The sequence below is a fragment of the Ranitomeya imitator genome, chromosome 6 (genome assembly GCF_032444005.1).
Source record: "Ranitomeya imitator isolate aRanImi1 chromosome 6, aRanImi1.pri, whole genome shotgun sequence".
Taxonomy (NCBI): domain Eukaryota; kingdom Metazoa; phylum Chordata; class Amphibia; order Anura; family Dendrobatidae; genus Ranitomeya; species Ranitomeya imitator.
In genome coordinates this window covers 198,065,914-198,091,974 of record NC_091287.1, presented here as the reverse complement: position 1 = coordinate 198,091,974, position 26,061 = coordinate 198,065,914, and the positions used below count along the sequence as shown (strand labels likewise).

The 26,061-nt window shown below is 44.9% G+C and overlaps 1 protein-coding gene across 1 annotated transcript in view; it reads left to right on the top strand.

Moving 5' to 3' along the window:
- TRIO (trio Rho guanine nucleotide exchange factor) overlaps window positions 1-26,061 on the top strand; it is a 2,940,676-nt gene that overhangs the window by 1,908,695 nt on the left and 1,005,920 nt on the right. Inside the window, 1 exon segment of the mRNA XM_069730426.1 lies at window positions 11,898-11,990. Coding sequence (XP_069586527.1) covers window positions 11,898-11,990 — 93 coding nt within the window.

Here is a 26,061-nt window from a genome sequence, read left to right as displayed (position 1 = left end):
TAACCTGTCACATGCAACTCGACATACAAAAAGTTGCTACACGCATGTCGCCACACAAAACTCATCTCACAAAAGTCTCTACATGCATGTCGCCACACGCAACTCAACACACACAACTTGACACATGAAACTCGCCCTAAAACACACACAAGTCTGGTATTATCCTTCAAAGATAAAAATCTGATTAATAAGCAGACAAACTACAAGAGCAACAAATGTACCATATAGGAAATATGGCAGCTGTCAGTCACATGACCTGTCTATTATGTTGTATGTGTGAGCTAATATATACTGCCAGGGGGAGGGCTTCCTGTTGGCTGGGGATTTATCAGGCTGCCAATTTAGCTTACAAATACTGAGGTAAAAATACTGACCAAATAACGTGTGAACGAGGTCTAATACAGGAGAAGATGACACACAGGTATATACTATATGCAGGGGGAGATGACACAGATATATACTATATACAGGAGCAGATGACATACAGGTATCTACTATATACAGGAGAAGATGACATACAGGTATATACTATATACAGGAGGAGATGACTTACAGGTATATACTATATACAGGTGAGATGATATACAGGTATATACTATATACAGGGGAGATGACACACATATATACTATATACAGGAGGAGATGACACACAGGTATATACTATATACAGGAGGAGATGACACACAGATACAGTGGGGCAAAAAAGTATTTAGTCAGTCAGCAATAGAGCAAGTTCCACCACTTAAAAAGATGAGAGGCGTCTGTAATTTACATCATAGGTAGACCTCAACTATGGGAGACAAACTGAGAAAAAAAAATCCAGAAAATCACAGTGTCTGTTTTTTTATCATTTTATTTGCATATTATGGTGGAAAATAAGTATTTGGTCAGAAACAAAATTTCATCTCAATACTTTGTAATATATCCTTTGTTGGCAATGACAGAGGTCAAACGTTTTCTGTAAGTCTTCACAAGGTTGCCACACACTGTTGTTGGTATGTTGGCCCATTCCTCCATGCAGATCTCCTCTAGAGCAGTGATGTTTTTGGCTTTTCGCTTGGCAACACGGACTTTCAACTCCCTCCAAAGGTTTTCTATAGGGTTGAGATCTGGAGACTGGCTAGGCCACTCCAGGACCTTGAAATGCTTCTTACAAAGCCACTCCTTCGTTGCCCTGGCGGTGTGCTTTGGATCATTGTCATGTTGAAAGACCCAGCCACGTTTCATCTTCAATGCCCTTGCTGATGGAAGGAGGTTTGCACTCAAAATCTCACGATACATGGCCCCATTCATTCTTTCATGTACCCGGATCAGTCGTCCTAGCCCCTTTGCAGAGAAACAGCCCCAAAGCATGATGTTTCCACCACCATGCTTTACAGTAGGTATGGTGTTTGATGGATGCAACTCAGTATTCTTTTTCCTCAAAACACGACAAGTTGTGTTTCTACCAAACAGTTCCAGTTTGGTTTCATCAGACCATAGGACATTCTCCCAAAACTCCTCTGGATCATCCAAATGCTCTCTAGCAAACTTCAGACGGGCCCGGACATGTACTGGCTTAAGCAGTGGGACACGTCTGGCACTGCAGGATCTGAGTCCATGGTGGCGTAGTGTGTTACTTATGGTAGGCCTTGTTACATTGGTCCCAGCTCTCTGCAGTTCATTCACTAGGTCCCCCCGTGTCGTTCTGGGATTTTTGCTCACCGTTCTTGTGATCATTCTGACCCCACGGGGTGGGATTTTGCATGGAGCCCCAGATCGAGGGAGATTATCAGTGGTCTTGTATGTCTTCCATTTTCTAATTATTGCTCCCACTGTTGATTTCTTCGCTCCAAGCTGGTTGGCTATTGCAGATTCAGTCTTCCTAGCCTGGTGCAGGGCTACAATTTTGTTTCTGGTGTCCTTTGACAGCTCTTTGGTCTTCACCATAGTGGAGTTTGGAGTCAGACTGTTTGAGGGTGTGCACAGGTGTCTTTTTATACTGATAACAAGTTTACACAGGTGCCATTACTACAGGTAATGAGTGGAGGAAAGAGGAGACTCTTAAAGAAGAAGTTACAGGTCTGTGAGAGCCTGAAATCTTGATTGTTTGTTTCTGACCAAATACTTATTTTCCACCATAATATGCAAATAAAATGTTAAAAAAACAGACAATGTGATTTTCTGGATTTTTTTTTCTCAGTTTGTCTCCCATAGTTGAGGTCTACCTATGATGTAAATTACAGACGCCTCTCATCTTTTTAAGTGGTGGAACTTGCACTATTGCTGACTGACTAAATACTTTTTTGCCCCACTGTATATACTGTATACAGGAGGAGATGACACATAGGTATATACAATATACAGGAGGAGATGACATACAGCAGGTATATACTATTTACAGGGGAGATGACATACAGGTATATACTATACAGGAGATGACATACAGGTGTATACTTTATATAAGGGAGATGACAAACATGTATATACTGAGGGGAAATGAGAGGTGTGAGGTGAAAATGAAAAGGTGTGTTTCAAAATGAGAGGAGTGAGGGAAAATTGTGGAGTGAACGGAAAATGACAGATGTGAGGTCGAAATGACAAGTGTTAGGGGGGAATGAGAGGAGTGAGGGGGAAAATAAGAGGAGAGGGAAAATGAGAGGTGTAGGGAGAAAATGAGAGATGTGAGGGGAAAATGAGAGAAGTGAGGTGCTATAACTAAGCACAGATATTTACTTGTTGTGAATTCCGCTCTTGGGCTCCCTCCGGTGGTTGTAAGTGACACTTTTTGTGAGTTCTGCTCTTGGGCTCCCTCTTGTGGTTTCAAGTGGTATGGCTGCTCCTTGGAGTTAGCTGTCATCAGCTGCCTCCACTTATCGTCTCTTCTGCTCGGCTATTTAGGCCTGGCTGTTCCTTCAGCCAGTGCCACTTGTAAATGGTTCCTGGTTGGATTCACATCTCTTTGGATTTCCCTGTTATCCTGACCAGTTCAGCTAAGCTAAGTTTTTGCTTGCGCTTTTCTGTTCACAGATTGTGGACTTATCCGTTCAGTGCTTTCTATGTTTGTCCAGCGTTATCAGTATGAATTAATTCTGTCTTGCTGGAAGCTCTGGGAAGCAGATTTACCCTCCACACCTTTAGTCAGGTGTGGAGATTTTTTCTGTAAACTCTGCGTGGATTTTTGTAGTGTTTTATACTGACCGCACAGTATTCCATCCTGTCCTATCTATCAAGCTATGCATGTAAAGAAGCTGCGGAGACACCATCACGTGTTTCTCGACGCTTGCGTCGAGAAACACGTGATGGTGTCTCCGCAGCTTCTTTACATGCATCTGCATATTTCCCATAAGGGATGGGGGCAGTGTTCTGGAATCACTGTGTTGAGAAACACGTGATGGTGTCTCCGCGGTGTTGGATGTTTTGGTCTCCCCGAGGCCAATCATCTGTGCCTTTATATACTATCTATCAAGCTAGACTGGCCTCCTGTGCTCATCCTGGTTTCATTCTGTGTATGTCTTTTTCCTCTCTACTCACAGTCATTATTTGTGGGGGCTAATCTATCCTTTGGGGGATTTTCTCTGAGGCAAGATAGTTTTCCTGCTTCTGTCTTTAGGGGTAGTTAGCTCTTAGGCTGTGACGAGATGCCTAGGGAGAGTTAGGAGCATTCCACGGCTACTTCTAGTGTTGTGTTGAGCTTAGGGACTGCGGTCAGTACAGTTACCACTTCCCTCAGAGCTCGTTCCATGTTGCTCCTAGACCACCGCATCATAACATTTACTATGCCCAGGCAACGCCGGTCTCTGCAGCTAGTATGAGATAAATATAGATAGATAATAGATTTATAAATAGATAGATCTATAGATAGATAGATAGATAGATAGATAGATAGATAGATAGGTAATAGATAGATAATACTAAGGCCGATGTTTAGTAATGAACCTACTAAAATGGTACTTAAATAGTTAAATAAAGACACACACACAAAATCTGCATGCAATATATTTAATTTAAAAAAGGGGGAAAGGCTATGAATATCCGCAGCTGTATATTTAGCCTTTACTGGCTATTAAAACAGGGGACACCCCCCAAAAAAATGATGTGGGGTCCCCTTATAATTAATTAGCAGAAAAGGCTATTCCAACAGCTGTGGGCTGACATTCATAACCTGGTTATTGGCCCACCCCGACTACAAACACCAGCACTCAGCCGCCCCAGAAATGGGGCATCTGTAAGATGTGCAAATTCTGGCTCTTAGCCTCTCTTCCCACTGCCCTGTAGCGGTGGCATATGGGGTAATAAGGGGTTAATGTCACCTTTGATTGTAAGGTGACATTAAGCCCGGTTAGTGATGGAGAGGTGTCAATATGATACATATCCATTACTAATCCTATATTAGTGAAAGAGTTAAATAAAGATACAGCCAGAAAAAAGTATTTTAGTATTCTTAATTTCACCATACTTAAAACCATGCCTAATTCCCCGAAGCCATCGATCACCTGCAAAAATTAAAAAATAATAAACCAACCGTACACTCCCTGTTCCGACGCAGTGCAATTAATAACGAGTGTCCCACGACGATCTCCCCTATAGAACAGTCATATCAGGAGTTGTGACCGCTCTACAGGACCTCAAGTGACACACTGACAGGATACAATGGCTCCTGTGGTGTTATCACTGAGGGTTCAATGGCCTCTCACTTTACGGCACTGCTGCATAACAATTTTCCCATGCACCGGTGCCGTAAGTGACAATACGAACTCTGCACTCACAGCAGCAGAGGGATACAGTGCCAAAGGATATCTACGTCATTGTATCCTGGAGCCCCTGGAGAGCAGTCGCATCTGCTGATGTGAGAGCTCTGCATGGGAGATCGTCTTGGGACACTCATTATTAAATGGATTATGTTGGATCAAGGAGTATACTGTTGGTTGATTATTTTAAAAAATTTTTTACAGGTGATTGAGGGCTTCGGGGACTAGGTGATTGGTGAGTATATACTGTAAGTTGTATGTACTGTACGTCTATATGTACGTACTGTATATGTTTTTTTTTGTTTTTTTTTACACTTGAACACAGTAGCCGGCTGATGGGACTACTACTGTCCCATCATCCGGTTACCTGTCACTGTAGCAGGCATAGCCGGATGGGACTAATAGTCCCATCGGACAATGCCTGCCTACACACAGACCGGCACGCACACCCACACAGCCCCGCACACCCACGCACACATACACAGATACACACTTACACCAGCACACACACAGCCCTTCACATCCCCGCAGACACACCCAGTCTCCGCCCACACACTTCCCTCTTCCCGATCTGCAGCGTTTCTCACACCCACATCCGCAGCAAATCCACAGACCTTTTTTAAACCTGTGGTTTTGCTGCGGATTGGCCTGACACAATGGAAGTCAATGGGTGCAGAAATACTACCGATCCGCAAAACGAATTGACATGCTGGGGAAAAAAAAAACCTGTGATTCTGCACGCTTTTTTCGCAGTATGTGCACACCAAATGTCAATTTCACATTGACTAACATTGCTTGTTCACTAAACTGAGGATTTAATGCAATTCCGCGGGTCCAAAAATGCTGCGGATCCGCATCTAAATCCGCAACATGTGCACAAAGCCTAAAAGCCCTGATTCCAGCTATGTCACTTAGGCTGAGATCACACATACACGAGATACGGCCAAGTCTCACAGGTGAAAACCCTCCTCTGGCTCCTTCACTCCGGAGTGGAGCGTACAGCCGCACAGCAATACATGGAGCTGCATGCTCCGCTCCGGAGTGCTGGCGCCAGAAGAGGGTTTTCACCTGCGAGACTCGGCCGTATCTCGCGTATGTGTGATCCCGGCCTTAGTGTAATAATTGCAGCTGTTTTCTTGTCATTTTTTCTCTACTGCCAGTCTAGCAGTGTTTGGTGTGTATTACCCTGCTCACACCAGTGATTGGCAGCTTTTTTTGTTCACTGTACATTGATAGAAAGCTGCTAATTAGTGGTGGGGTGGGATTGCACAAAACAAAAAGGACCACGAGGCACATAATACCTTGTCTTGTTATCCTGCTGATAGCACAGACTTCATGGAGACAGCAAAATACAGTCTTGTAAGTGACACATCCCTGGAATGGGGGCCTCTACCCCTACATCATGCTGCTCTCTCATTACATAGCAAAAACCTGAACATTTAAGGAAGTTATTTTAAGTACCATTGTGGTATAGAGTAATAAATGCTGTTCAACGATTGTGGTTAATTTGAAGGATTGGTAAAATGAACCCAATTGTGTGGTTTGTATGATGATACAAAGTCAAGGATGTAATATTATCCAAAGATTTTACAGAGATTAGAAGTAAAAAAATATAACATCAAAATTATTAATTACAGTGTCTTGAAAAACTATCCAGGCCCTGTGATTTTTTTCCAAAATTTTCCACATTACACCCTTAAACTTAAATATATTAAGTATAGCGTTCATGTGCTATACCAACAAAAAGTAGCATGTATTTGTAAAGTGTAAAGAAAATGATACATAATTTTCTAAATATTTTAAAAAAATCTTAAAATTGTGACGTGCATTTGTATTTAGTCCCTATGAGACAATACATTGTAGGACCACCCTTCACTGCAGTTAATGCTGCAAATTTGTTGCTGTATGCTTCTACCAGCTTTGCAAATCTAGATGCTGACTTTTGTGCAATATTTTATGCAAATTAGCTGTAGCTCAGTGATATGGATTGAGAACATCTGTGAACAGGAGATTTAAAGTAACATAAATTCTAAATAGGATTTAGGTCTGGACTATGACTCGGCCTCATTCAAGCAAATGAATATGCTTTCATCTAAACCATTCCATTCTAGTTCTGGCAGTATGTGTAATGTCTTTGTCCTGCTGGAAGGTGAACCTACACCCCAGTTTCAAGTCCTGCAGCTTCTGACAGATTTTCCTCCAGGATTGCCCTTTATTTAGCTACATCCATCATAGCTTCAACTCTGTCCCTGCTGAAGAAAATCATTCCTACAGCGTGATACTGCCACCACCATGTTTGAAGGTGGTGATGGTGTTTTCAGGGTGATATGCAGAGTTAGTTTGCTACCACACATAGCATTTTGCATTTAGACAAAAAAAATCTACTTTGGTCTTATCCGACCAAAGCAACTTCTTCCACATGCTATCGATTTCCTCTCCATAGCTTTTTGCAAGCAGGACTTATGACTTTCTTTCAAAAACTGCTTTCTTCTTGCCAGTCTTCTATAAAGGCAAGATTTGTGCGCTATAGGACTAATTGCCCTGTGGACATTTTCTCTCACCTGAGCTGTAGATTTCTGCAGCTCCTCCAGAGTGACAACGGGCCTCTTGCCTGCTTTTCTAATTAGGGCTCTCCTTGCTTTGGATGTCCTATTAGGTGGACAGGACAGCCATGTCTTGGTAGATTTGTAGTTGTGCCATATGCCTTCCAATTTTGGATAATGGATTGGACAGTGCTCCTGAGATGTTCAGACCTTGGACTATTTTTATTTATACCCAAACCCGGCTTTACTCTTAAGGTACCTTCACACATAACGATTTCGTTAACGATATCATTGCTTTTTGTGACCTAGCAACGATATCGTTAACTAAATCGTTATGCGTGACAGTGACCAACGATCAGGCCCCTGCTGGGAGATCGTTGGTCGCTGGGAATGATCAGGACCTTTTTTTTGGTCGCTGATCACCCGCTGTCATCGCTGGATCGGCGTGTGTGACGCCGATCCAGCGATGTCTTCACTGGTAACCAGGGTAAACATCGGGTTACTAAGCGCGGCCCTGCGCTTAGTAACCAGATGTTTACCCTGGTTACCCGGGGACTTCGGCATCGTTGGTCGCTGGAGAGCTGTCTGTGTGACAGCTCTCCAGCGACCACACAACGACCTAAACAGCGACGCTGCAGCGATTTCTTTTTTTCTAGGTTCACTAAATGCTAAAACCAATGTGCCGTTATGATTCTCCAGGTCATTACGAGTTCATAGACTCCAAATATGTCTAGGTTATTTTTTATCTAAGTGGAAAAAAAATTAAAAACTTTGCTTAAAAAAAATTGCGCAATTTTCTGATACCCGTAGCGTCTCCAGTTTTTGTGATCTCGGGTTGGGTGGAGGCTTATTTTTTGTTTGCCGAGCTAACGTATTTTATTATACCATTTTGGTGCAGATACGTTCTTTTGATAGCCTGTTATTGCATTTTAATACAATGTCGCAGCGACCAAAAAAAGTAATTCTGGCACTTTGAATCTTTTTCTCGCTACGTCGTTTAGCGATCAGGTTAATTCTTTTTTTATTGATAGTTCCGGCAATTCTGAATGTGGCGATAACAAATGTGTGTGTTTGATTTTTTTTTTTTTATTGTTTTATTTTGAATGGGGCAAATGGGTGGTAACTAGGCTTGAGCGAAACGGATCGGACAAATTCAAAAGTCGCCGACTTTTGGCAAAGTCGGGTTTCATGAAACCCGATCCTAGTGTGAGATCGGCCATGCGGTCGGCGATCTTCGCGCCAAAGTCGAGAGAGAGAGAGAGAGAAAAAAAAAGAATAAAAAAAAATTTCCACTGACTTTGCATTGGGTTTCGTGTTTCGGTTGATCCCCGACTTTTTGCGATAATCGGCCGATTCCACTCGACTTTTGAGATAGTCGGGTTTCGCGAAACCCGACTCGACCCTAAAAAAGTAAAAGTCGCTCAAAAGACGCTCCGCTCCCCGCACTGTGTCCCCGGCGCTCCGCTTCCCGCACTGTGTCCCCGGCGCTCCGCTCCCCGCACGCTCCATACTCCCCTCCGGTCACCCTGTTTAATGCCGGCGGTAACGCATTCAGTTACCACCGCTATTAACCCTGTGTGTCCCCCACCTTTTACTATTGATGCTGCCTATGCGGCATCAATAGTAAAAGAAAGTAATGTTAAAAATAATTAAAAAAAAAAAACCTGCTATACTCACCCTCCGTTGTCCGCTGAGCCGCTGAAGCCCGCCGCCATCTTCCTTTGCCACCGATGCTTTGCGAAATTACCCATAAGACCTGGCGGTCTCGCGAGACCGCTAAGTGATATGGGTAATTTCGCAAAGCATCCTGGGAAAGCAAGATGGCGGCAGCCGCGCAGTCATCTGCACAGTGCCATTGGATCCCAGGAAGCGGAGAGACGGGACGCTGAGGAACACCGACGAGAATGATGAGTATGTTCAACTACAAGGGGCCCTCGGATCGATAGGTGAGTATGTTTATTTTTTATTTTTTTAACCTGTGACATACGTGGCTCGGTAATATAGTACGTCACTGGGCAATATCCTACATGGCTCTGTGCTGTATACTACAAGGCTAGGCAATATACTACGTCACTGTGCAATATATTACGTAGCTGGACAATATACTACCTTGCTCTGCAATATACTACGTGGCTCTGGGCTATATACTACGTGGCTGGGCAATATTCTACGTGGCTGGGCAATATACTACGTGGCTGGGCAATATACTACGTGGCTAGGCAATATACTACATGACTGGGCAATATACTACGCCGATGGGCAATATGCTTTGTGGCTTTGCAATATACTACGTGGACATGCATATTCTAGAATACCCGATGCGTTAGAATCGGGCCACCATCTAGTCTAGTATATAACCTGTAGCATTGTACTTTTCAAGAAAGGCATCCAGTCCCCTCTTAAATTTTATAAATTAATCACTTATTACAACATCATATGGCAGAGACTTCCATAGTCTCACTGCTCTTACAGTAAAGAATCCGCGTCTGTTATTATGCTTAAACCTTCTTTCCTCCAGACGTAGAGGATGCCCCCTTGTCCCTGTCTCAGGTCTACGAGTAAAAAGACCATTAGAAAGGTCTTTGTACTGTCCCCTCATATACAGTATTTATACATTACAATAAGATCACCCCTTAGGCCATGTTCACACAGTGCGTTTTTTACCGCGGAACCGCGGCGGTTTTGCCGCTGCGGTTCCGCGGCTGTTTTCCATGCAGGGTACAGTACACTGTACCCTATGGAAAACAGGACACACTGTGCACATGGTCCGGAAATTGTAAAAAAAAAGACGCGCTGAATAGCTCCCGGAAAAAAGAAGGAGCATGTCAATTCTTTTTCCGGAGCCGCAGCGGTTCTGCACCCATAGACCTCCATTGTGAGGTCCAAACCGCAGTAAAACCCGCAGATCAAAAATATATCTGCGGGTTTTACTGCGGTTTGATGTGCAGAACCGCTGCAGCAGGAAGTGCGGGGAGCGGGCGGAAGTGCGTGGGCGGAGTGTGGCTGCCCCCCCCGTGCTCCGATCCCGCCCCCCCGTGCTCCGATGCCCTCCCCCAGTGCTCCGATGCCCCCCCCCAGTGCTCTGATGCCCCCCCCGTGCCCTAATCTCCCCCCCTTATACTCACCCGGCGTCCCGGTGTCCGTCCGGCCGTCTTCTCCCTGGGCGCCGCCATCTTGCAAAATGGCGGGCGCATGCGCAGTGCGCCCGCCGAATCTGCCGGCCGGCAGATTCGTTCCAAAGTGCATTTTGATCACTGAGATATAACCTATCTCAGTGATCAAAATAAAAAAATAGTAAATGACACCCCCCCCCCTTTGTCACCCCCATAGGTAGGGACAATAAAAAAAATAAAGAATTTTTTTTTTTTTTTTTTTTCACTAAGGTTAGAATAGGGGTAGGGGTAGGGTTAGGGGTAGGGTTAGGGGTAGGGTTAGGGTTAGGGGTAGGGTTAGGGTTAGGGGTAGGGTTAGGGGTAGGGTTAGGGGTAGGGTTAGGGGTAGGGTTAGGGTTAGGGGTAGGGTTAGGGGTAGGGTTAGGGTTAGGGGTAGGGTTAGGGTTAGGGGTAGGGTTAGGGTATTTTCAGCCATTTTAACCCTAAAAAAATTCCTAGAAAACACACAGACTCTGGCTAGAAAACTGCATCAAAAAAACGCATCAAAAAACGCATCAAAAAACGCATCAAAAACGGACCAAAAAAGGACCAAAAAAAGGACCTGCGTTTTCTGCCAAGAGCTGCAGTTTTTTAAAAAACAGTCAGGAAAAAAAAAGGATGGAAATCCTGAACGTGTGAACATACCCTTAGCCTTTGTTTTTCCAAACTAAATAGCCCCAAGTGTAATAACCTATCTTGGTATTGCAGACCTCCCCAGTCCTCTAATAACCTTGGTCGCTCTTCTCTGCACCCGCTCTAGTTCAGCTATGTCTTTCTTACACGCCGGAGACCAGAACTGTGCACAGTATTCTAAGTGTGGTCGAACTAGTGACTTGTACAGAGGTAAAATTATGTTCTCCTCATGAGCATCTATGCCTCTTTTAATGCATCTCATTATTTTATTTGCCTTTGTACCAGCTGCCTGACACTGGCCACTAAATGTGAGTTTGTCGTCCACCCATACACCCAGGTCTTTTTCATTGACGGTTTTGCCCAGTGTTTTACAATTAAGCACATAGTTATACATCTTATTTCTTCTGCCCAAGTGCATGACCTTACATTTATCCCCATTAAAGCTCATTTGCCATTTATCAGCCCAAGCTTCTAGCTTACATAAATCCTCCTGTAATACAGGGGTCAGCGGTGCGTGCATTTCCGGCCTGATGGCCATAAGCACTTGTTAAATGCCGCTGTCAGAGTTTGACAGCAGCATTTAACTAGTTAATAGGTGCGGGCGGATCGTGATTGCGCCCGCGCTTATGGTGGGCACATTTCAGCTGTTGAAAACAGCTGACATGTCGCAGCTTTGAGGTGGGCTCACCGCCGGAGCCCATCTCAAAGTGGGGGTACTGACCTCAGATGTACTATTCCGTCCAAGGTCAGTAAGAGGTTAATATTGAACTGCAGCTGTCAAATTTGTTCAGTAATGCTTTTTCCCATAATTAAATTAATTTTTTTTAAATACCATGCAGGAAATTCAGCAGCGTCATGAATTGGCAAACTCAATTTCTTCTTACCTTATTAAACCGGTACAACGGATAACAAAATATCAGCTTCTTTTAAAGGTAAGTTTGTTTCTTATTAGATTTGTTTTCACATTACTATATGCATTTCTACACATATTTTTTAATTACTTAACGGATATGTTAATCAAATAATTATTATTTAAACCCTTCACCCCCAAGCCTTTTTTCACCTTTCTGACAAGGCCTAATTATACAATTATGACCAGTGTCACTTCCCTATGATTATGAGATTGTTTTTTCGCAACACATTGTACTTCATATATAAACATATACGTCAGTAAATATTATAAATTCGGGCGACTCAACAATAATACTGCTAAACCGGAGATATACGAGTCAAACAATTGCCAAAAAAGGTACTAGCAAAACACATTTATTAAATATTAAAAAGAAATCATACATGTCATATACAGTGAAAAATCAAATGAAAAAAATGTGACTGCATCCATGGATACAAAGATCCAGATGGAACAGATCGGGGCACAGAAAAAAGTAATACATCACAGTACATGCATAGTTTTAAATGTATACACCAGGGTACTAGTAACCCGGATGCATGGCAGGCACACTGGGCATAACATATGCACAATAGCACTAACAATGCCCTTACAGCTACCATACATTAAATATAACCGGATAGTACCATGTGAAAACAAGGTGAACAAATAAAGGGTTAATTACCCATAAATCACAGAGTGTCCCGTCTGGCAGCTGGATCTAGACCCCAATGCGCGTTTCACGTGTATGTGTTGCCGCTTCCTCAGGGGGCGTGGTTAATTAGGGACCCCGGTCTCATATAAATAGTGAATGGATCCGGTCATGTGATGTGACGTAAAGTGCGTAGTGCGCATGCTTGAAGCACATCGGAGCATCACCGCCGCGTCTCAAGCCTCGATCCCGGCAGGCAGGTCCCGGTCACGTGAGTGGGTCGGCGCCACGCCCACATCACGCAACAGATGGACCGCCGCTAGGGGAACAAGCAAGCAGCGGCGGATACTGCTCTCCAGTGTGAATGGTGACAGGAAATTTAAGGTGCATATATACAAAGACATAACCACGCAGAGGTGGCTATGCTAATGACCATATGTAGCATTACAATGCATGAGTCTCAAAACATTGAAACTCAATGCCTGTAAGTTACCTATATAAGTTAAGGTGACCAGTGCATAAAGATGAAACAAAGTGCTAAGTGCTCTATATACTATAATGAAGTATTAAGAACAATATTTATTTTGCATATATATAAAAAAAAAACACCAAAAAACTATAATAAACAAATAAATAAAAATGCAAAAGTCATGCACAAAATGCATCGGCACTTGAAAACATGTCATAAGGAATATATTATACAGAGACAGTATTCCTCATCTTATGAACAGGCAGATCAACAAACAAATGTAAAGAGTCAAAAGCTTATGCAAAATATATCATGCCGTAATGATGATCCGCTTAAAATAGTTCTTGGTCTTCTGTTCCAAATTCATAGGGATGTTTAATATTCCAATCGCGCCTGGTGGATGTTTCAAGCATCGAAGGCCATATGTGCATGACAGGAGCATAGACACACTACTGCATAATAAAAAATAAACAGAGAAACCTAATTAAAAACCTGATAGTTCATAGCAAGGACAAATAAAGAAATCTGGCACCCAGGGCAACATGTAATCAAAGGAAAGATGAAAAACCATGTGTCTCATTGAGGCCCCTAGGTGTCATGGTACCTACCATACTTATCCAGCGGCACTCACGTTGTGCCAGGATCCGCTTGACATCACCGCCTCTGATGCCACAATGAACACAATCAATTCCACGTGCCAATGCCAATGAGACACATGGTTTTTCATCTTTCCTTTGATTACATGTTGCCCTGGGTGCCAGATTTCTTTATTTGTCCTTGCTTGGAAACAGGTCCAATACTAGAACATTGACTGGAGGCCAGGATCAAAGCACTAGGTGGAGTTAAATAGAGCAGCACCTAACGACTTCACCACATCACCTGAGGAAGGAAACTCAGAAGCCGCAGTACCACTTTCCTCCACCAACGGAAGCTCACAGAGAGAACCAGCCGAAGTACCACTTGTGACCACAGGAGGGAGCTCTGCCACAGAATTCACAACAGTACCCCCCCCTTGAGGAGGGGTCACCGAACCCTCACCAGAGCCCCCAGGACGACCAGGATGAGCCATATGAAAGGCACGAACAAGATCGGGAGCATGGACATCAGAGGCAAAGACCCAGGAATTATCTTCCTGAGCATAACCCTTCCACTTAACCAGATACTGGAGTTTCCGCCTTGAAACACGAGAATCCAAAATCTTCTCCACAATATACTCCAACTCCCCCTCCACCAAAACCGGGGCAGGAGGATCAACAGATGGAACCATAGGTGCCACGTATCTCCGCAACAATGACCTATGGAATACGTTATGTATGGAAAAAGAATCTGGAAGGGTCAGACGAAAAGACACAGGATTAAGAACCTCAGAAATCCTATACGGACCAATAAAATGAGGTTTAAACTTAGGAGAGGAAACCTTCATAGGAATATGACGAGAAGATAACCAAACCAAGTCCCCAACTCGAAGTCGGGGACCCACACAGAGTCTGCGATTAGCGAAACGTTGAGCCTTCTCCTGGGACAAATTCAAATTGTCCACTACATGAGTCCAAATCTGCTGCAACCTGTCCACCACAGTATCCACACCAGGACAGTCCGAAGACTCAACCTGCCCTGAAGAGAAACGAGGATGGAACCCAGAGTTGCAGAAAAACGGTGAAACCAAGGTAGCCGAGCTGGCCCGATTATTAAGGGCGAACTCAGCCAAAGGCAAAAAGGACACCCAGTCATCCTGATCAGCAGAAACAAAGCATCTCAGATATGTTTCCAAGGTCTGATTGGTTCGTTCGGTCTGGCCATTAGTCTGAGGATGGAAAGCCGAGGAAAAAGACAAGTCAATGCCCATCCTACCACAAAAGGCTCGCCAAAACCTCGAAACAAACTGGGAACCTCTGTCAGAAACGATATTCTCTGGAATGCCATGTAAACGAACCACATGCTGGAAAAACAATGGCACCAAATCAGAGGAGGAAGGCAATTTAGACAAGGGTACCAAATGGACCATCTTAGAGAAGCGATCACAGACCACCCAAATGACTGACATCTTTTGAGAGACGGGAAGATCTGAAATAAAATCCATAGAGATATGTGTCCAAGGCCTCTTCGGGACCGGCAAGGGCAAAAGCAACCCACTGGTACGAGAACAGCAGGGCTTAGCCCGAGCACAAATCCCACAGGACTGCACAAAAGTACGCACATCCCGCGACAGAGATGGCCACCAAAAGGATCTAGCCACTTACTCTCTGGTACCAAAGATTCCAGGATGACCAGCCAACACCGAACAATGAACCTCAGAGATAACTTTATTCGTCCACCTATCAGGGACAAACAGTTTCTCCGCTGGGCAACGATCAGGTTTATTAGCCTGAAATTTTTGCAGCACCCGCCGCAAATCAGGGGAGATGGCAGACACAATTACTCCCTCTTTGAGGATACCCGCCGGCTCAGATACACCCGGAGAGCCGGGCACAAAACTCCTAGACAGAGCATCCGCCTTCACATTTTTAGAGCCCGGAAGGTATGAAATCACAAAGTCAAAACGGGCAAAAAACAAAGACCAACGAGCTTGTCTAGGATTCAACCGCTTGGCGGACTCGAGATAAGTCAAGTTCTTATGATCAGTAATGACCACCACGCGATGCTTAGCTCCTTCAAGCCAATGACGCCACTCCTCGAATGCCCACTTCATGGCCAGCAACTCTCGATTGCCCACATCATAATTTCGCTCAGCAGGCGAAAACTTCCTGGAAAAGAAGGCGCATGGTTTCATCACCGAGCAATCAGAACTTCTCTGCGACAAAACAGCCCCTGCTCCAATCTCAGAAGCATCAACCTCGACCTGGAACGGAAGCGAAACATCTGGTTGACACAACACAGGGGCAGAATAAAAACGACGCTTCAACTCTTGAAAAGCTTCCATCGCAGCAGAAGACCAATTGACCAAATCAGCACCTTTCTTGGTCAAATCGGTCAATGGTTTAGCAATACTAGAAAAATTGCAGATGAAGCGACGATAAAAATTAGCAAAGCCCAGGAACTTTTGCAGACTTTTCAGAGATGTCGGCTGAGTCCAATTATGGATGGCTTGGACCTTAACAGGATCCATCTCGATAATAGAAGGGGAAAAGATGAACCCCAAAAATGAAACCTTCTGAACACCAAAGAGACACTTTGATCCCTTCACAAACAAAGAATTAGCACGCAGGACCTGAAACACCGTTCTGACCTGCTTCACATGAGACTCCCAATCATCGGAGATCAAAATGTCATCTAAGTACACAATCAGTAATTTATCCAGGTACTCTCGGAAGATGTCATGCATAAAGGACTGAAACACTGATGGAGCATTGGCAAGTCCGAATGGCATTACTAGATACTCAAAATGGCCCTCGGGCGTATTAAATGCAGTTTTCCACTCATCGCCTCGCTTAATACGCACAAGATTATACGCACCACGAAGATCTATCTTGGTGAACCAACTAGCCCCCTTAATCCGAGCAAACAAATCAGATAACAATGGCAAGGGGTACTGAAATTTAACCGTGATCTTATTTAGAAGGCGGTAATCTATACAAGGTCTCAGTGAACCATCCTTCTTGGCTACAAAAAAGAACCCTGCTCCTAATGGCGACGATGACGGGCGAATATGCCCCTTCTCCAAAGACTCCTTCACATAACTCCGCATAGCGGCGTGCTCAGGCACAGATAAATTAAACAGTCGACCTTTTGGGAATTTACTACCAGGAATCAAATCGATAGCACAATCACAATCCCTATGCGGAGGTAGGGTATCGGACTTGGGCTCATCAAATAAATCCCGGTAATCAGACAAGAACTCTGGGACCTCAGAAGGGGTGGATGACGAAATAGTCAGAAATGGGACATCACCATGTACCCCCTGACAACCCCAGCTGGACACAGACATGGATTTCCAATCTAATACTGGATTATGGACTTGTAGCCATGGCAACCCCAACACGACCACATCATGTAGATTATGCAACACCAGAAAGCGAATAACCTCCTGATGTGCAGGAGCCATGCACATGGTCAGCTGGGTCCAGTACAGAGGCTTATTCTTGGCCAAAGGCGTAGCATCAATTCCTCTCAATGGAATAGGACACTGCAAGGGCTCCAAGAAAAACCCACAACACTTAGCATACTCCAAGTCCATCAAATTCAGAGCAGCGCCTGAGTCCACAAATGCTATGACAGAATACGATGACAAAGAGCAGATCAAGGTAACAGACAGAAGAAATTTTGACTGTACGGTACCAATGGTGGCAGACCTAGCGAACCGCTTAGTGCGCTTAGGACAATCAGAGATAGCATGAGTAGAATCACCACAGTAGAAACACAGCCCATTCAGACGTCTGTGTTCTTGCTGTTCAACTCTGGTCAAAGTCCTATCGCACTGCATAGGCTCAGGTTTAAGCTCAGGTAATACCGCCAAATGGTGCACAGATTTACGCTCGCGCAAGCGTCGACCGATCTGAATAGCCAAAGACATAGACTCATTCAGACCAGCAGGCATAGGAAATCCCACCATGACATCCTTAAGGGCTTCAGAGAGACCTTTTCTGAAAATAGCTGCGAGCGCACCTTCATTCCACTGAGTGAGTACGGACCACTTTCTAAATTTCTGACAATATACCTCTATTTCATCCTGACCCTGACACAGAGCCAGCAAATTCTTCTCTGCCTGATCCACAGAATTAGGCTCATCGTACAGCAATCCGAGCGCCAGGAAAAATGCATCGATATTACTTAATGCAGGATCTCCTGACACAAGAGAAAATGCCCAGTCCTGAGGGTCGCCACGCAAAAAAGAAATAACGATCCTAACTGTTGAACTGGGTCACCAGAGGAGCGAGGTTTCAAAGCCAGAAATAGTTTACAATTATTTTTGAAACTCAGAAATTTAGTTCTATCTCCAAAAAACAAATCAGGAATAGGAATTCTCGGTTCTAACATAGAATTCTGAACCACATTCTGAACCACAAAATCTTGAATACTTTGTACTCTTGCTGTGAGCTGATCCACACATGAAGACAGACCTTTAATGTCCATTGCTACACCTGTGTCCTGAACCACCCAAATGTCTAGGGGAAAAAAAGGCAAAACACAGTGCAAAGAAAAAAAAATGGTCTCAGAACTTCTTTTTTCCCTCTATTGGGAATCATTAGTACTTTGGGCCTCCAGTACTGTTATGAAAGGTAATTCAGTACCACAATGGACATAGAGGTCAGCGCACATACTGTGACCTGGCAATAACCCAAAAAACAAGAACGAGCTCTGAGACGTGGGAACTCTGTTGACCGCAATCCCTAATCCTCTCCAACCACACTAAAGGCAGCCGTGGATTGCGCCTAACGCTCCCTATGCAACTCGGCACGGCCTGAGAAACTAGCTAGCCTGAAGATAGAAAATAAGCCTACCTTGCCTCAGAGAAATACCCAAAAGGAAAAGGCAGCCCCCACATATAATGACTGTGAGTTAAGATGAAAAGACAAACGTAGAGATGAAATAGATTTAGCAAAGTGAGGCCCAACTTTCTGAACAGAGCGAGGATAGGAAAGGTAACTTTGCGGTCAACACAAAACCCTACAAAAACCACGCAAAGGGGGCAAAAAGACCCTCCGTACCGAACTAACGGCACGGAGGTACACCCTCTGCGTCCCAGAGCTTCCAGCAAGCAGAAAAAAACAAATTGACAAGCTGGACAGAAAAAAAACAGCAAACAAATAGCAAAGAGGAACTTAGCTATGCAGAGCAGCAGGCCACAGGAACGATCCAGGAGGAAACAGGTCCAATACTAGAACATTGACTGGAGGAAAGGATCAAAGCACTAGGTGGAGTTAAATAGAGCAGCACCTAATGACTTCACCACATCACCTGAGGAAGGAAACTCAGAAGCCGCAGTACCACTTTCCTCCACCAACGGAAGCTCACAGAGAGAACCAGCCGAAGTACCACTTGTGACCACAGGAGGGAGCTCTGCCACAGAATTCACAATAGTCCCCGTAGTATATGGACAATGATGATTCCAGAATTCTCGGTAGATTGTGCCCGTCGCTGATTGGTCGAGGCAACCTTTATGACATCATCGTCGCCATGGCAACCATTATGACATCATCGTCGCTGTGCCGGTTGCTGATTGGTCGAGGCCTGGCGGCCTCGACCAATCAGACGCGGGATTTCTACGTCCTTTATGACATCATCGTCGCTGTGCCCGTTGCTGATTGGTCGAGGCCTGGCGGCCTCGACCAATCAGAGAGCCGGGATTTCCAGGACAGACAGACAGACAGACAGACGGAAAAACCCTTAGACAATTATATATATAGATGTGTCTACTAATATATATATATATATATATATATATATATATATATATATATATATATATATATAGATAGACAGTATATATGTTTTTTTATTTTTACACATGGATCCCTTGTATAGCCGTATGTCGGTTTTGCAAGCCTGCGAGAAAAACACGCAGTACGGATGCCATACGGATTACATACGGAGGATGCCATGCGCACAATACGCTGATACACCCTGCCTACAGAGGAGCTACGGACCACTATTTTGGGGACTTTTCAGCGTATTACGGCTGTAATATACGGACTGTATTGTCTTACGCTGAGTGTGACACCGGCCTTAGTGTTGGCGTTAGAAATGAGGGGTTTCCATTGTTTAGGCAAATCAGGGGGTCTCCAATCACGACATGGCACCACCATTGATTCCAGCCAATCTTGCATTCAAAAAGTCAAATGGTGCTCCATCCCTTCCGAGCCCCGATGTGTGCCCAAACAGTGGTTTACCCAAACATATGGGGCTTAAGCGTACTCGGGAAAAATTGTACAACAATTTTGGGGGTCTAATTTCTCCTTTTAGCCTTGAAAAAGAAAATGGGAGCTAAAAAATTATTTGTGTGGGGGAAAAAAAGATTTTTTTTTTATTTTCACGGCTCTGCATTATAAAATTCTGCGAAGCACTTGGGGGTTCAAAGTGCTCACCACAAATCTAGATAAGTTCCTTAGGAGGTCTAGTTTCCAAAATGGGGTCACTTGTGGTGGGTTTCTACTGTTTAGGTACATCAGGGGCTCTGCAAATGCAACGTGACGCCCGCAGACCATTCCATCAAGTCTGCATTTCAAAAGTCACTACTTCCCTTCCGAGCCCCAACGTGTGCCCAAACAGTGGTTTACCCCCACATATTGGGCATCAGCGAACTCAGGACAAACTGCACAACAACTATTGGGGTTCAGTTTCTCGTGTTACCCTTGTAAAAATAAAAAATTGTGGGCTAAAAAATCATTTTTGAGGAACAACAATTATTTTTTTATTTTCATGGCTCTGCGTTATAAACTTTTGTGAAGCACTTGGGGGTTCAAAGTGCTCACCACACATCTAGATAAGTTTCTTGGGGGGTCTAGTTTCCAAAATGGGGTCAATTGTGGGAAAATAAAAAAATTGTTGCTAAAAGTTCATTTTTGTGACTAAAAATTTACCGTATATACTCAAGTATAAGCCGACCCGAGTATAAGCCAACCCCCCTAATTTTGCCACAAAAAACTGGGAAAAAGTCTAGGGTGGGAAATGCAGCAGCTACAGGTAAATGTCAAAAGTAAAATGGTAGTTACCGATAACGGTGTTTCTCTGAGCCCATGACGGCACCACGGAGAGAGGGGATCCGCCCACCAAGGACAGGAAACCTACAGATAAAAAGGCGGTACCTCTCTCCCGCATCAGTTGTTTACAGAGCATGAAGGGAATATCAGGTTAATAGTTAAAATGTTTCAACATTACTAAGCCTTAATATAGATACCGGGTGCTTATCGCTTAGTTACTTAACTAAACATTATAATAGTGTGCACACCCACACGTGAGGGAGGGAATGTACGGGTGCCGTCACGAGCTCAGAGAAACACCGTTATCGGTGAGTAACTACCATTTTCTCTGTCCCCCATGACGGCACCACGGAGAGAATTGCAGAGACTGTACATTAGGGAGGGACTACTGCATCCAGAACCCTTTTACCAAATGTAAGGTCTGAAGAAGAAGTTAAGTCCAACCGATAGTGCTTAAAGAAGGTTGAGGGTGAAGACCAAGTAGCCGCTCTACATATCTGGTCAATTGAAGCGCCGGCACTTTCTGCCCAGGAAGCCGCCATTGCTTTAGTTGAATGAGCTTTAACCTCCCCTGGAACTTGCATCCCGCTTGAGGTATACGAGAGGCTGATGGAATCTCTGATCCATCTTGCCAGTGTACCCTTGGAGGCCTTTTTGCCTTTTCGAGAGCCCTGAAAACACACAAAAAGAGATCTATCCTCCCTACACTCCCTAGTAGCTTCCAGGTAATGGATGAGACACCTTCTGACATCCAATGTGTGTAATGTTTTTTCCCCCTCATTTTTAGGGTTTGGAAAAAAAGGAAGGAAGAGAGATCTCTTGGGATCTAACAGAGAAGCTACTTTTGGTAAATATGCCGGGTCTGTTTTTAATACCATCCTGTCATCTAAGATTTGCATAAAGGGTGGGCCGGCTGACAAGGCTTGTATGTCACTAACCCTTCGGGCTGAAGTAAGGGCGACCAACAGGGAGGTTTTGAAGGACAGGATCCTTAAGGGAAGTTCCTCTAAGGGCTCAAAGTGGGGTTTAGCTAGGGCTGTGAGGACTAACTTTAAGTCCCACTGTGGGGCCCTTCGTAAGGGTGGAGGTCTAGATCTTTCCGCCGCCTTAACAAATCTGGAAACCCAATGATTCCTTGCTAGGTTGTAGTTAAACAGTGCCCCCAGTGCTGCAATATGAACCTTAAGTGTGCTTGTGGCTAGACCTTTCTCTAGCCCATTTTGTAAGAACTCTAATACAGCTTTAAGCAGGATTCCTTCAGACACTTTAGAGCCTGAGGAAGAGAGGAATTTCTTACAAATTTTACCATATTGCTTGGTGGTTGTTAGTTTCCTACTTTTCAGGAGGGTTGATACTAAACCCTGAGAAAACGCTTTCTCTATCAGTAACCCCCTTTCAAATCCCAAGTTGTCATATGTAGTCTTGCTACCTGCGGGTGTGTTACTGGTCCCTGGAATAGGAGATTGGGTAGATCTGGGAGTACCCAAGGATCTGTTACGGACATTCTGCTGACCTAAGAAAACCAAATCCTTTTCGGCCAGAAGGGGGCTATTAATATTACTCGGGCCCTGTCCTTCCTTATCTTCCTCAGAACTGCCAGTATCAATGCGATTGGGGGAAACACATAAGCTAGTTTGTGATTCCAAGGAATTAGGAAGGCGTCCAACGCCACCGGGTTCCCTCCTGGGTTTATGGAACTAAGGTGGTCACTTTCCGATTTAGATTGTTCGCAAAGAGATCTATAACAGGAGTTCCCCATTTCTCCGTGATCTGATTGAATATGGATTGGTTCAGCTCCCATTCCCCTTGTCTTAGACGGAACCGACTTAGGTAGTCTGCCCTGAAATTGTCCACCCCTTTTATGTGAAGGGCCGACAAGGATGCTAAATTGTTCTCGGCCATCAGTGGTTGAGAGTGGGTGCCTCCCTTATGGTTTAGGTATGCCACTACCACCCTGCGATGTGAGCGAAGGGTATTCAGGAATTCTATAAGTGCGAATTTCACTGCTAGTAGTTCCTTCATATTGGAGGATACTGTTTTTAAGTCGTCTGACCATGTCCCCTGAGCCACAGGATTGTCTAGGTGAGCACCCCGACCCATGGGACTTGCGTCTGTGGTTACCACTTTTGATATTGGGACTACTCATGGAAGACCGCGGCCCAGATTGCTCTCCTTTGTCCACCAATCTAGTGCGAGGGTTGTGTTTGATGAGAAGGTGAACTGACTCTCTAAATTTCCCCTTAGAGAAATTTCCTCTACCAATATCTGCCATTGGAGTTCCCTCGTATGTGACTGGGCCCATTGGACCGCGGAAGTGCAGGCTGTCATAGACCCCAGAAGAGACATTGCTTCTCATAGCGATATAGAGGGGAGTTCCCTTGCCCAGGACACTAGCCCCACCATTTTTTGGATTTTCCCTTGGGGTAGGCGGCACTCTTGGGAGATGGAATCTAGCGTGATGCCCAGATATTCCTGAATCCTGATATTCCTGAACCTGGACTTTTATAGATTTAGGAACCAACCCAAGTTTTTTAAAGAGTCCATGACCATCTCCAGCTGATTTTTGCAATGCTGGGGAGAGTTGCCAATCACCAGTAAATCGTCTAAGCATGGAATGATTAGGGTGTTTTGTTTTCTCAGATCTGCCATGACTTCTGCTATCAGTTTGGTGAACACTTGTGGGGCTATCGCGAGACCGAAAGGGAGAGCTGCAAACTGAAAATGCCTTACAACCCCTTCGATCTCTGAGGAATTTTTGGAAGTCTCTGTGAATGGGGACGTGGTAGTATGCATCCTTTAAATCTAGTACTACCATGAAACAACGCGGAAACAACATTTTGACTGCTGTTTTTATTGTTTCCATTTGAATGGTTCCACTATCAGGTGTTTGTTTAAATTTTTTAAATTGATAATTGTCCTGAAAGACCCGTCTGGCTTCTTCCTGAGAAAAACCGGAGAGTAGAACCCTTTCCCTCTTTCTCGAAGAACCCCTTTCCAGAAGAACCCCTTTGCCTAGCAATATTGTGACTTCCTGTTCCAGAAGCTCTCTGAGATGTTACGAGGAAAAACGGCTGAGGAAAAGTGAGGAATTTGAACTTTAGTCCCGATCTTATCAAGTCTAGAATCCAGGCGCTGCTGGTTGTCTTTTCCCAGGCTGAGAAAAAGAGGGACAATCTTCCTCCCACCTGGGGCGAAAGTTCAGTGTGAGGGTTTTTTGGTATCGGTGGGGCTCTTGTTGAATATAAACCCCTTATTTTTGTTTTATTTGTCTTCCCACATGTCCTGTGTTCTAGAGGGTTTTCTACGGTTGAATCTCTTATTCCGAAAGGGATGTTTGTAAGATGGAAATGCCAGGATGGGGAAAGACTTCTTTTTGTCCCCTGCCTTTTCCAGAATATCATCCAGAGTAGAGCCAAATAGAAATTCTCCTTCACAGGGAATATTACAAAGTTTTGACTTTGTTTGGAGGTCTCCAGGCCAACTTTTGAGCCAGAGAGCTCTTCTGGCTGCATTGGAGAAATCTGCTGATCTGGCCGTCAGCCTGATGGAGTCTGCTGACGCCTTTCATTACTGGCAAGGTACTTAATATGCTGTCTCTGGATGATCTCCCTTTGAGCTGAGATTCTAGCTGGTCTAACCACACCATCAGGGAGCGGGAAGTACAAGCAGCGGCCACTGCTGGTTTCAGTCCCCCTCCAGCTGCTTCCCAGGAACTTTTTAGAAAAGCATCCGCTTTTTTGTCCATGGGGTCCTTTAAGATCCCCATATCCTCAAAAGGTAGGGCAAACTTTTTTGACGCCTTAACAATGGCTACGTCTAGTTTGGAAGCTTTTTCCCAGAAGGAGCATGCTGGATCCTCGAAAGGATATTTCCTTTTGAGAGTAAGCAAGGCCTTCCTTACAGGTTCTTTCCACTCTTTATTAATTAGAGCCTGTATCTTATCATTAAGCGGAAATACACGTCTTTTTTTCTGCTCAAGCCCCCCAAACATGATGTCTTGGACTGTTTTTTTGGGATGAGAATCAGTTAGTCCCAGGGTGCTTCTGACCGCCTTAACCAGGGAGTCCGTTTCTTCTAATGGGAAGCAACTATGCCCCCCTCCCCGAGAAGAAAATAATAATGGAGATGATAAAGAATTAGAAGAACCCAAACTAATCTCCCCGCTATCTGTGTCACTGGAGTCAGAGATAGGGGATTTGTGTCTGATCTTTCTACGTTTTTTACCCTCGTGGAGAGATTTAAAGGTATCCTCCACTTGATTTTAATTAATGATTTGAGCTCTGTAGCGAACCCGGGAAGCCCCTCGCAGAGTGTTTGCTCTATACAGGATTTACACAATCTCTTTTCCCACGTGGTAGGTAGATCTTCTTTACAAAGCACGCAGATTCTGTGTTTGGACTTCCCTGAGCTTTTCTTTCCCTAAGAAGACAAGAAAAAAGAGTAGGCTCTATTAGCCGGAGCATTCACGGAGATCACTCACCACCTGATGTACCCCTCAGTGCCGACTGTGGATGGTCCATATCCACTATGGGATGCTCCTTTGGTCTGGATGCAGCACTAGAATTCTTGCTGTGCTGGGATCCTGACCGTGCCCCAGTTCCGCGCTGCTGGCACCGGCATGATGGGGCTCCTTTCCCCTGCTGCCGGTGTTTCTGCTGCTGCTGCGGTTGCTGCGCTGGTGATCCCTGCGGTTCAGGATCACTCATGGCTGCTGGGAGCACTGGCTGGACTCCATTAGAGCAACCAGTCAGTGTGGCGACCCCCATTAAATATAAAGTGGCCGCATGTTTCACGCCGCGCGCGCGTCCCCGCCGGGACCATCAAGCATTGCGCACGCAACTGTGCGCATGCGCGCGGCCCAGCATGCAATGTGCCATCCCAGCATGCCCTGCACCAGCCTACCATTCAATGCGCTGGCCCAGCATGCAATGCGTCCCCCAGCATGCAATGTGCCGGCCATGTCACCGTGCATGCGCGTTACCTCGCAGGAAGCCCAGATGCCGCCATTTTCTTTGATGATGCGGCTGTTAAGGCGCGCATTATCACGTCGCGTTCCACCTCTGGAGGGACCCCTCATGGTGTTTTTTTGTGGGCTTATGCCATCCTGGAAGCCCCCACATTCTCTGAGGATTCTTCCTAGGAGCAGCAACGCTGCTGCTGCTGCTCCCCACGCACCCTAGAGACTTACTGATCCCCGCGGTGGCGCTTCGGGTGGCCTAGCCTAGCCGAGGCAGGGAACCCCCACTGCCTGAACCGGTCTGACTGGCCCCGGAATCCAACAACGATCTGAGGTAAGATCTGCTGCAGGTTCCCCATCAAGGACAGGAAACCAAACTGATGCGGGAGAGAGGTACCG